Source organism: Arvicanthis niloticus, chromosome 20 (assembly GCF_011762505.2).
Source record: "Arvicanthis niloticus isolate mArvNil1 chromosome 20, mArvNil1.pat.X, whole genome shotgun sequence".
Taxonomy (NCBI): domain Eukaryota; kingdom Metazoa; phylum Chordata; class Mammalia; order Rodentia; family Muridae; genus Arvicanthis; species Arvicanthis niloticus.
Window position 1 is genome coordinate 17,962,925 of NC_047677.1, and position 12,792 is coordinate 17,975,716.

Sequence of the window (12,792 nt, forward strand, 5' to 3'; positions counted from 1 at the left end):
GCTTGTGGTTTGACCGCCAGCCAATTTCCCTAATAAAGCCTCTGCTGATTGCATCCAGGTATGGTTTCTTGTGATCTTTGGGTGGTCGTGATTTCCTGAGACTTGAGGAAGGGTCTCCCGAGTATGGGGGTCTTCAAGGCCACAGGTCAGATATCCTCACTACCAGATATTTATATTTGGTTCAGAACAGTAGCAAACATAGAAAGCAAAAGTTATGAAGTAGCAACAAAAACAATTGTATGGTTGGTGGAACTGCATGTGCTGACAGAGTCTGTCTTGTTCATGGTTCATGATACCTCTTCTGTTTCTAACCTCCTCCTTCAGGCTAACAGAAGTGTCCCAACCAAGTGACAACTGGTAACTGAAGGACTAGAATCTCAATCCCCAGAGTAAGTTTTGGGAGGGTCTGTGAAAATAAAATTTGAAAGCAGCGTTGAAACATTCATGGTCAGCAAAGACCACCAACAATTTGTTAAATTTAGTCATAATAAAATATTAAGTCCCTACAGGGGCAGGGTGACCAAAAATAAAGGCATGCAAGGGCGTGCCCAGACAAGTCCAAACAAGCCCAAGTGAGTAATGGGCTATCTGGTGTTTACCCCTCTCTCTCTCCCTTTCTGGAAGATCCTAGGTGCTGCAAGTTTTGCCAGTTCTGCAAGTTGCTGATGTTTGAAATATCCAATCATGTGTAGCCGCGCAAAAGTGCAACCAATCATATGTAACCGCGCTAAATTTTCCCTGCTCTCCCCAACCCCTACCAATAAATATCCCAAGTTTCCTGGGTCCGGGGTCAGAATCTCTATCTCCTGCGTGAGATATGTTCCGGCCCGAGGGCCCTCGTCATTAAACCTCCTCTGCAATTACATCAAGATGGTTTCTCGTGTGTCTTTGGGTTTGTGCAGGTCCGGACTTGGGTGAGGGTCCTCGTTTGGGGGTCTTTCAGGTCCACACAGGAAGCCTAAAATACCCATAAGCATCCAATCACCTCTTTTGGAACATGTACATACACACTGGGCATCATAATCTCTTAGAGTAAACTATAGTTTTGGAAGCCCTCCCCAACAACAGCTTATAGAATGTACAGGATGTCCTGTCTATCCCAAAGACAAATATATAAGCCACTTGTAGGAGGAGCTAAGGTGGGAGGAGTAAGAAGAGGAAGAAGAGAAAGGAGAAGGAAGAGGAGGAGCTAAGAGAGGGAGAGAGACAAGAGAGGGGAACATGGAGGCAGATGTTCAGGTGTCTCTGGCAGTCAAAGGTAGTTTGTATATCTAGGTTGGGTATTGGATTACACCTCTTATTGTATGGGCATCTTGTTATTGATCATTACCAAATATATAAAGCCTTTGGATAATCTAAGCATTAGAGTGTCTTAGAGTCTTGTTTGTACCGAGCCCGAGTGGTTGGCAGGATGGTCTGGGCAATGCCCAGCCTTGTGGAGACAGCGTGGAAGATTGGCAGAGCCATCTCCCACGCTGGCGTCTCATGGGTAGCAGGGCTGGTGTTTCTGGCTGGCCGTTTCTAGCTGCAGTGTGCATGGGGCCTCTGGCCACAGAAAACATGGTGGCTGAGCTAGGCAGAGATGCTGCAGCTTAGGTAGTCGGTTTGACCAGCAGCCATTTAAAAAATATCTACTCAACAGCCACTTTGTGGGACACAGAGGCATTACCCTTTACTGAATCGGCCATTTGAAACCTCACTTCCTTGTTGTTTCCTGGTACTCAGCCTGGAAGTAAGGGCATTGCTATGTCCCATTTAGGACTCAACAGTCTCATTCTCAGCACTTTGACCAGTTATGAGGTTTTTGTGGTGACTTCTACCCACTGCAGAAACAAAGGCCAAGAGTAACACTTATGTAGGGGTGTAAATATAAGTCTTTAGAAGGCAGTTTGAAAACACATGTATTCAGCAAATCAGAAGTAGGTTCCGTCCTGGGTCCTATGATCTCCCCAGCCATGGGCTTTGAACAGATTTATATAGTACCAGGCTAGAGTTCCTTCCTGTGAAGTAGGTCTCAAAACCGAGCAGGAAGTGGTTAGTTACCTCCACGACACTTATACCACCATGCACCCAGGGGACATCTTGCCTCGTTGGTATTGTAGCAGGCAGAGTGACTCTCACTTTAACATGCCCTTAATTTTTTTGTGTTCTATAGGTCCCACTGAAAATTTCAAAGCACAAACTTTGAAACCAATCAGAAAACTTCTGACATAGTCTAAGCAAGAAATGAAGACAGGCGTAGTAGGAATAGAGAGGAGATGAAAGCCAATTTAAGAAACATTTCTGAGATAAACAGGGATGAAGTTTACGATCATATGACTGATGGTGGAAAGATGGTTTACAGGTAACAAGACCAAGTTTTGTAGTAGCTTGGGAGTCTTTAAGTAGGAGTGGGTATCGGAGACAGAAATGTAAGTGGAAAAGAACTTCAGAAAGAATAAAATGTGGTGATATTTGAGGCTATGGTCCAGGCGGTCAAATCTGTAGTCACATAAGAACATGGGCTTCCTTTTTCAGCTGGCATAGCCATTTGGCAAACACAAACTGATGTTCAGGTCCAATCAACAATGGAACTGCTGCCTACAGGTTAAAATAAGTATGGGCAAAGTGCGTGCAACTCGTTCTGACCCAGATTTCTTTCTTTAGCTATGGTTTCACTATTCAGGAAAGGACTGCATCGATTTGCTGTCTGGCCTTTGGGAAGTTGTTACTCTAACCTAATATTCCTATTTATAGATGGGAAGGCGGTGGGATTCTGAGTGTTGTGTAAATTAACTGAGATATTTCACGTGTGAGCTTACACGTAAGGATCCACAACTTTCTGTGGGGCGAGAAGCTGACGTTCAACATTCCAGTAGGTCTAAGGAGCAAGGGCAAAGGGTTTGTAAATCATGAAGGGACAAGACCTTCGGGTTTCCAGGTAACCCAGGAGCCTGCGGAAGTTGCCGTCTTGCAGTTCTAGGCCGGTTCTCTTCCAGCGTTTTGCGACTTCTTACCGTTTGGCTCGCCTTGTGCGAGGGTTGCAGCTCCTACATCTTTGCCTTCGGTTCCCCAGCCCCGAAACTCCCCGCCTCACCTAACTGAGATTCCTCACCGGGGCCAGGAAGTCCGATTCCCAAGGCAACCACATCAACTTCCGGTTTGAGGAAGCCCCCTGGTTGGCGAGCGGCCTTATTTCCGGAACGTGATCCGTGCAGGCGCTCTGCTACCGGGAGGGCTGCCGGCCCCGCGCCTGCGCGGTGCGAGGCCTCTCTCCCGGGTCTCGCTCGCGCGCGGGCTGCTCCCGGCGGAGTTGGCACCCGGGGTGATTCTGGGACGAGGGCGGGGCCGGACACCGCCCTGCACACCTGAGGCCGGGTGCACGGAGCACGGCGGGTGGAGCCGCCACGCTGGAGTTGGAGCTGGAGTTCGGTGGGGCCGGAGGGCAGCGGCTCCTCCCAGCCGGCCCGGGCGCAGGGGATGAGTCCGAAACCGTGGCCTCGGTGCGGAAAGGCCGTGCCCAGAGCGTGCTGCGCTGGTTCACCACCGTGGTGCTGTGTGCCGCCTTCCTGGGGCTGGTGAGAGCTGGGCCCAAACCCTCCAGGCCGAGGCTGGAGCAGGCGTCCTGCAGGGAACGTGGTCTCCCTAATGCCCTGCGCTGAGCGTGACCCTTGGTGTATATTGGTTAATCCTCCTGGGTCTCAGTTTTGTCATCTAGCAAAATGGACACAGTATGTTTCCAACACGAGCAAACTAAGCTTCCTCGGGGAAACGGGGAGATACAGGATGGGGAGCCTGCTCCCCTTCACCCACCCACTGAAGCTCCAAATTGATCACAGAAAAGCTGCTTTGAGCTCTTTCCGGGGGGGGTGGGGGGGCTCACCAAATCCAACCAACTGCTTTATTTCCCAGATAGGAAAATAGGCCCAGAGAACAAAGTGACATTTCTGGTTAAATGATAGTAGCAAGGACATGTTGCTTACACTGTTCACAGCCCTGTTTAAATCCAGCTTTTAAATCCTTAAATGATTTTCTCTTCACTCAAGTGCAAGAACTAAAACACCTTAAAGACAGTGTATCACCAACTGCTGACCCGGAACTCCCTATTGTAGACCAGATGGCTGGCACTCATTGTGTAGATCAGGAGGGCTTCAAATTTTCATAGAGATCTATCTGCCCCTGCCTCCTGAGTGCTGGGATAGCTGTGAACCACTGGCCTAAATTGATCTTTTTTTTTTTTTTTTTTTTTTTTTTGACTCGAGCGTGATGAGGGCTAAACCTTTGACAAGAGTCCCTTCTGGTCCCTCAGAATTGGAGCCTCGGTTTCTTAAAACTAAACTATTTTGATGGGGAAGTAGAGGAACAAGAAAGCACGGTAGATAATGGAGCTGCTTACTGTGTGTCAGGTTCGCGAGTGCTTTGAAGGAAAATCTGAACATGCTGTGGTTCTGTGTGCGCCCCGTCTTTGTCCTGGTTGCTGGTGCTTGGGCAGGGAACACACTCTTGGTTTGGAGCAGAATAGTGCAATCAGGCTTTTTTTTTTTCCTCTATCACATATGGGGGATTGACCCAAGGACTTCGTGCCTTCATGCTAGGCTCTCACCGAGCTGTATCCCCAGCCCACAATCCATGGTTCTCAAAATTAAAATGACTTAGAAACATTTCCTTAAAGGTTTTTAGGAATTTCAGCGAAAATGGAGGTCCTCAGTTCTTGCCAGTACATTGTGTAACATCTTCTTGTTAAAATCATTCTGTCTGTGTTATATTTGTTTCGCTATGAAAGCTCATGTTTCCTGATAGCTTTGGAATGGGAGAAAAACTAAAGATATAGGAACATTCAGATTACTTGTTGTCAGCATTAGATACACAGTTCAAAGAAACAACTCTATGTGTGCCAGAAATATTGGCATCTTAATGTAAAAAAATCATAATTTGGTTCTTGGTAATTTAAAACTTCAACAATTAAGTTTTTATCTTATTTATGCATATAGCATATTTGAAAATGTAAGTATAGATTTTTGAGACTAGTTTGTCATGTTCTTGATTTTTGTGCAGATGGTGTGTGTAGAGGCCAGAGGTGTCTTGCTCAATTGCCCTCCACCTTATTTAACAGGGCCTCTCAGTGAGTTTGGAGCTCACCAATTCAGCCAGACTAGCTGGCCAGTGAGCCACAGGGACCTCTTTCCTTGTTCTTCAGTGCTGGGTTCTACGTATACTGCTGTTTCTGTGTGCCTTGGCTAGTTTTATGTCAGGTGGACACAAGCCAGAGTCATCTGAAAAGAGAGAACCTTAACTGAGAAAAATGCTCCCAGAAGATCCAGTTGTAGGGCATTTTCTTAGTGATTGATGGGGAGGGCCCAGCCCATTGTGGGTGGAGCCATCCCTGGGCTGGTGATCCTGGGTTCTATAAGGAAGCAGGCTGAGCAACGCAGCAAGCCTCATGAGTGAAACCCAGACAGTTGGACATTGAATTATTTACACTTTTATTTAGAGTTTGCTTTTACTTTTCTTAAGATTGTAATTGTGCCCCGGGTTTTCCCTCTTGAAGTAAAAAAGTATTTAGTTTTTATTTCACAGGAGTCCACAGTTGAGAGACTGGATTTTAAAGTGTTTGAATTTGTAAAGATTGGAGCCTTTAAAGTTCGTAAAATGTTTTATATTGTGTTGCTGATGTTAATGTGGGATCCTGGGGATGAACAAGACAGGAAAGGTGGTAGCTTAGCAGTGTTATGTTTGTGTATCAGTGTGACAGGGAGTCACTTGCCCTGGTTAGTTTTATGTCAACTTGAGAGATGCTAAAGTCATCTGAGAGGAGGGAACCTCAGTTGAGAAAACCCCTCTGCAAGGTCTGTCTGTAGGGCGGTTTCTTAATCAGTGATTGATGGGTAGGGCCCCGCCCTTTGTGGGTGGAGCCATCCCTGGGCTGGTGATCCTGGGTTCTATAAGAAAGCAGGCTGAGCAAGCTGTGAGGAGCAAGGCAGTAAGCAGCACCCCTCCATGGTCCCTGCCTTAGCTTCTGCCTCCTGTCCTATCCCGACTTCCTTCAAAGATGAACTGACCTGGAGGTATAAGTCAGATAAACCTTCTCCTTCCTAACTTGCTGCTTTTCCTGGTGTTTGACTGTAGCAAGACAATCCCTAACTAAGACACTGTCCTTCTGTGTGATTGGTGGGGATCCGACTCAGGTCCTCATTTCCAGGCAACAAGCACTTCACTGACTGAGCCATCTCCCCAGCTCCTACTTTGTTACCCATTAATTAGTAATATGGAATGGTCTTTTAAGGTATCGTTTAATGCTGAACAGTTAAAAGAAAAAAGTTTAAATGGTTCTCTAAGTTGTGTGTGCTGAGATACACTGGTAGTACCAGCAGGTGGGAGGCGGAGGCAGGCAGACAGAGGCCGTTGTGAGCTACAGAGCAAGTTTGAGTCTCCAAACAAAACAAAAACTTTGAAAAAGTGTCAAAGCTTATGACTAGAAGGCCACTGGGGAGCCTGTGGCTTTACTGATGATAATGTACATGTTCTCTTAGTTCTACAGTCCCTTACAGAAGGCTGTCCTCTTCCCCCCTGTGATTTTATTCTTGTGGGAAAGCTACTTCTTGGTCAGTGTTCCAGCAATGGTAAGAACGGTACGAAGCTCTCTTGTTCTTGACTGTAGGGACTGAGTGTTGCTATCCTGGGACCCACCTTTCCAGACTTGGCACGGAATGTGAACAGAAACATCAGCAGCCTGTCTCTGGTTTTTGTGGGCCGCGCCTCAGGATATCTCTGTGGCTCTATGATTGGAGGAGTCCTTTTTGAGTGTATAAATCATTTTTTACTTTTGGGTAAGTAAACACTGCTCTTTACTTCTTTGTCTCTGTCAACAAATTTATGACTCAGCTCTAAATATGGAAGATGGTTGATACCTGAGACAGGCAGCATGCTGGCATCCACTCTGGGAGCTGGAGGGAGTCTGTACTGATCGCCCTGGGAACGCGATGGGCCCATGGGTGTGAGTGTTGGCAGCCTGAGCAACTCGGACCTTTACTGTGAGTTAGACTCCACTCCAGGCACAGGCACTGGCTGACCAGAAAGCTCTGCTTATGGGATGGGGGCGGGGCTTCTGGGGCCACAGGGCTCAGAATGAGTTCCTGGAACCTGGCCAGGCTCTGTGGACTTGGGCTTGGAGATGAAGGGACACGGGATGGTAGGGAAGTGATAGAGGGTGCACTTCTGTCCTGCTGCCCTTGTCAGAGCTGAGCATAGACTGTCACCTTGGATCCTGACTCTGGAGAAGAGGGCAGAGCTGTTAGCATGCCATTTTCAATCAATTGGCAAGATTAAAGGCAAATCAATTGATTATTAAAAGTCCTATGGAAGCAAGAATATCTTGTTGCTGATGATTCAGTAAATACTGTGTTACCAAAGCAGAGCTGTATTTTAGCTGAGTTCTTACTGTTTCTTCTCAGGGGTGTCCCTTTCTGCTACCACAGTTGGTCTTTATCTCATGCCATTCTGCAAGACAGCAGCCTTACTGATTGTCATGATGTCTGTCTTCGGGGTTTCAATGGGCATTCTGGATACAGGTTAGTGAATCATTTATTGTCACCTGTGCTGTTTGGGACACTACTGCTAGGAAAAGGACAGCTGATGACATCACAGTCTCACAGGAACGTCAGACTGGGACCAGGGCACCTAGTCAGGCTACTCTCCCAGCCACCTCTTCTCGTCAATCAGAACATCCATTTTCCAGCGTTTGCTGGTGAAGTAAACCGAAAGTATGTTTCTCCACGAGCAAGAGGAGATTTAGAGTATCCGAATGTGAAGGATGTTCTTGCCATGGACAGATAAGCAGGCTTTTCTTTTAGGATAGAATCTGGCCGTCTTACTGTAAGAAGCTGGAATGATTGGGAACACAAAGCAAGCATAGAGTCATAGTGGCCTGCAGAGGAACAGACACAGTGTCCAGCTGAGTTCTGAGCTCAGTGAAGCCTTGACTGGGAAGTCCGTGTTTGCCAGCTGCAGAGTCTCTTCATGAAGCAATGTGGCGTTGGCTCACCTCCAACCCCAGCGTTCCATCTCTTTCTTTCCTCCTGTCATGTCATTTGGCAGTGTGAGGAAATACTTGACACGTTAGGCTTCCTTTGGTTGTGAAGTTACAGAGTAGAAATGCGTGTTTATCTGAAAGTTATGAGAGCCAAAGAATGGATGCTTCTGGCCGTCACCTCATAGGGTCTCCATCAGGACGGTGCAGAATCTGACAACTGTGCTTGGTGCTGTAATGTACATCAGGACCTTGGGTGTTGACTTCCGTGACAGTTACTACTAGGTGCACAAATACACAGCTTTGATGATTGGCCACTATCTGATGCTAAAATCCCTCTCTCTCTCTCTCTCTCTCTCTCTCTCTCTCTCTCTCTCTCTCTCTTTTAACCTTGTAAGTAGACAGGTGTGTTATATCAGTATGTCTCCCAGTGTGGTGGTAGCACATTTTATGAAAAGCCTTTGCTAATGTGCCTGGCTCTAGTGGGCAGTGTTTTAGCAGCCTATAGATTCTATATGTTAGGAGGTGATGCTGTGATGCAGTCTGCTGGTGATAGTGGGCCAGAGCACCCAAATGCAGCCTTCTCTTTCCACATTGGTTCTAGGTAGTGTTAGCGTCCTTCTTATTCTTAAATAGCAGTGTAGTGCTCTTACTAAATGATTGTTAATTCCAATCATTTCCTTTGTTGGTAGGTGGGAACGTCCTCATCTTGGCTCTTTGGGGGGACAAAGGAGCCCCACACATGCAGGCCTTGCACTTCAGTTTCGCCTTGGGCGCCTTTCTGGCTCCCCTGCTGGCTAAGTTGGCCTGGGGTACAGCAGCATCTGCTCAGAATCACACCGAGTCCGACTTTAACTCTCTAGCGCTGAACCGATCCTCCAAAGCCGCCTCAGACTCTGTGTTCGCGGTACCCGATGACATGAATCTGCTGTGGACATATGCTTCTATCGGCACCTACATTTTAGTAGTCTCTGTCTTTCTGTTTGGTCTGTTTTGTAAGAAACATTCAAGGCAGGAAAAGTCCGCAGCATCTGCTCAGGGGGCTCGAAGGGCTAAGTATCACTGGGCCCTGCTGTGCCTCCTCTTCCTCTTCTTCTTCTTCTATGTGGGAGCCGAGGTGACCTATGGCTCTTACGTGTTCTCCTTCGCCACCACCCACGTCGGCATGGAAGAGAGCGAGGCAGCTGGCTTGAACTCCATCTTCTGGGGGACCTTTGCAGCCTGCAGGGGCCTGGCCATCTTCTTTGCGACGGTCTTACGGCCTGGAACCATGATCGTTCTGAGCAACATAGGCAGCCTGGCCTCGTCTTTCTTTCTGGTGCTTTTTAACAAGAGCCGTCTCTGTCTCTGGATCGCGACTTCTGTGTATGGAGCCTCAATGGCAGCCACGTTTCCCAGCGGCATCTCCTGGATTGAGCAGTACACCACCTTAACTGGGAAATCTGCAGCATTCTTTGTAATTGGCGCTTCCCTGGGAGAAATGGCCATTCCTGCAGTCATCGGAATTCTTCAGGGACACTACCCGGATCTGCCAGTGGTTCTGTACACGGGTCTGGGCTCAGCCATATTCACGGCTGTTCTATTCCCTGTGATGTATAAATTAGCCACCTTACCCCTGCAATGCCAGCGCAAAGGAAGACGGAAGAGTGAGGACCAGAAAGCTTTGCTCTCCAGCTCTGAGCAACATGACTGTGAGGAAGAGAATGAGGAGGACGATGCAGAAAAGTGGAATGAGATGGATTTTGAAGTGGTCGAAATGAGTGATCCTGTACAGGAGTTTGCAGGGGAGATGTCTAGAGATACGCCGGAGCCCACAGCTGAGGGCTGCGGTCAGGTCCTTCCAGATGCACTGATTGTTGAGCCTTTGTCAGCCAGCAGCAGCAGTTCTCTTGTGAATCACCAGGACAAACGGGAACAACACTCAGGACGAGTTACCGAATGACTTACTGTGTGATCGCCGCTCCTGAGGACACCACCTCAGAGCAGATCTCTGGCTGACTTTCAGTATGCTTTGGCACTTGAAATTTGTGTCTGTTTACAGGCAGGTTTGAAATTATTGAAGTGCTTAGAGTTCTCAGTCTGTAAACTATCATTCGTTCTTGTGCACTAGGCTCTCGCTAGGACACTGTTTTGTTGTCTCCACCTTACAGAAGGCGTTGACAAGTGAAGATCTGGGTGGTGTGCGGGGTCAAGGCTGTGGAGAACGAGCTGATTGCAGAGCAGTGAGTGTGCGTCCACACCCTGATGGGTGAGTTGTCAAAGGCCATCTCTGGAGATGGGAGGATCTTTTTCTTTCTTTTCCCCTCTGTGTAGGGTTGAACTGAAACACGCTGCTGACGATGTATTCCTGTGAGTAGACACATAGGCTATGCTTTCTAGGAATCTAGCTTCCTCCCTGACTGCATGTTCAGCTCTGACAAAAACCGGGTTTATTTTTGATCTCCCGTGATTCTAGAAATGCAAGTGAGATTATTTTTAACTTTCAGGGTTTGTGTTTGTTTTGTTTCTTGAGTCTTACTTTATAGTCCAGGCTGGCCTGGAATTTACTAAGTAGGCCAGGTTGGCCTCTAACTCACCGTTCTGTCTCTGCCTCCTGAGTTTTGTGATAGAGGCATGTGCCACCATGCATGGTGAAACGTGTAAGTTTTAAAGTTGTATAATATTTTTGCTAAAATAGCCCATTTGTTTCAAATATGTGAACCAAAAATGACGGGTAGCCTGATGAACATGCTGGAGCTTGTGCAGTCCTGGAGTTTGTGGCAGGTGTGGTATTTAGTGGCACTGCTGAGTTCATTGATCTACAACATGCCCTGTCCCTTACACTCAAGAGTTGTCATTTAGTATTCTGATAAACTCTATTCTTGTTTCCCACATATTAAAAAAAAAAAAAAAAAAAAAAAAAGCCAAAAACATCTTCCCAGTCACTCTCGTGTTCAGTGGTAAAATGGTTCATCACATTTCAGTACTTTTGCTGACAGTTTAAAAAGAGGTTATTTTTATATGCTGTTGTCTGTGTCATTCAGAGAGCATCTGGGGACACGTTGATTTTCTATTATTTTCTTAGCTTTTACTTTTGTCCAGTGCTGTTGACTTAACACAGGGCCTGGCACTTGCTAGTTAAGTGTTCTACCTTGGAGCTAAGTTCCAGCTCTTAGGTTTTAACTATAGAAGCTGTTTTAAAGTGACTGCGTAACCTGCAGCCGTATGGACGGGTCCTCTGGTGCCCACAGCCTGCCTCATTAACAGAGGCTGGGGCTGTGCCTTGCTGTTGTAGGATTTTACCCTCATTGGGTTGGGGTATTACATATATTCTGTAAGCCAGGCTAAAAATTTAGTTTACAGATGAGCCGTCATCTATTTGTGGTGACCAGAGAACCCATGTCCCCTCCAGGACCACTCCATGAGTTTGAAGTACCTGGAAACCAAATTAAGATGGAAAGACAGTGGGATGGCCGAGGAGTCAGGGATGAGGCGTGCAGCTTCACAAGTGTGACAGAGCTAGTCTGAGCCAGCCTTTGGTGACTGTAGTCTGGGCCAGCCTTTGGTAAATGTAGTCTGGGCCAGCCTTTGATAAATGACGAGTACCTTTTCCCAAGTTTTATGCTGAGTGACAATGAATTGCTACATGACTGCAATATGTTTGAAATCTCTTACCAAGTTTTAAGAATTTGTTTTCTTTTAAAAAAAAAAGTGCTTACTTTCCTAATAAAAATAAAAAAGATTAATTTTTTTTCTATGTGTGACTGTTGACTGTTTTGTGGCATCTGTATAAGTATACCACATGGGTGCCTGGTTCCTGGAGAAGTCAGGAAAGTGGTTAGCTTCTCTGGAACTGGAGTTACAGACGTTGTCAGCTACCATGTGGTTGCTGGGAATTGAACCCAGGTCCTCTGAAAGAGCAGGCAGTGTTCTTAACCACTGAGCCATCTCTGCAGCCACACAACACGTTTCTTGAGTGCCGCCCATTGGTTTCCCATATGCCCATGCGGCAACACTGGAGGGGCTGGGTGAACCAGCTGGCAGTGGAGATGGTGGCCTCTCCTTTATTGTGTTGCTCTATCTAGAGACTGGGAGTGAGCTTTGTGCTGTTTTAAGCATGGCATTAGGCAAGCAGCGGTTATTTTGCTGAACACACGTTCTACCGTAACACCTAACTTTACAGGGCAGAGGATGGCATCAAGAAGGGAGGCCTGGTGATAAGAACTTGGTGTCGAGCAGGGTGATGGTGGTGCATATCTTTTATCCCAGCACTCAGGAGGCAGAGGCAGAACGCAGTTCCAGGCCAGCTTGGTCTTCAAATTGAGTTCCAGGCCAGCCAGGTCTATTACACAGAGAAACCCTGTCTGTATAAAACCAACCAACCAACCAACCAACCAACCAAAACAACAACAACAACAGAAACAAATCTTGACATAGAACTTGAAAATCCACATTAGAAATTCCCCAAACCAAAATGTAAATGGACAAATGAGAATATAGCTATTGTAGTGTGGAATGTATTTCTGTGCTGGAAGGAAACAATTGAGTTCCGATAGAAACACTATTAGGAAAGCATCTTCTCATACACAGTAACCAATGGCCAAGTTTATTGCAGACAAATCAAGCTCTATTTACCACATAGACAGTTCTTCATGACTTGACTGTATGTACTGAGGGTCACTGACGGGAGGGCTTTGCTCTTTGCTGGAGCCTGGACATATCTTCCGGGGATGCCTGCTTGTTGGCAATGTTATTGCTGACTGAAGCTCCTGTTTCCTACTGGCCATCATCTGGTCAGTTCTGTGTGC

The 12,792-nt window shown here is 46.8% G+C and overlaps 1 protein-coding gene across 2 annotated transcripts; it reads left to right on the top strand.

Moving 5' to 3' along the window:
* Nucleotides 1-3,196: 3,196 nt before the first annotated feature.
* On the top strand, nucleotides 3,197-11,741 carry LOC117724810 (sodium-dependent glucose transporter 1C-like). 2 transcript variants are annotated; one of them, XM_034524733.2, is made up of 4 exons: nucleotides 3,197-3,557; nucleotides 6,638-6,806; nucleotides 7,431-7,547; nucleotides 8,698-11,741. In XM_034524733.2, exons 2-4 carry the CDS (start codon nucleotides 6,758-6,760, stop codon nucleotides 9,945-9,947), a joined length of 1,416 nt encoding a protein of 471 aa, XP_034380624.1. In that variant the 5' UTR covers nucleotides 3,197-3,557; nucleotides 6,638-6,757; the 3' UTR covers nucleotides 9,948-11,741. The 2 variants fall into 2 exon arrangements, with proteins under 2 accessions (XP_034380624.1, XP_076773246.1); XM_076917131.1 differs by lacking the exon at nucleotides 3,197-3,557 and adding an exon at nucleotides 3,579-3,710.
* Nucleotides 11,742-12,792: the final 1,051 nt, after the last annotated feature.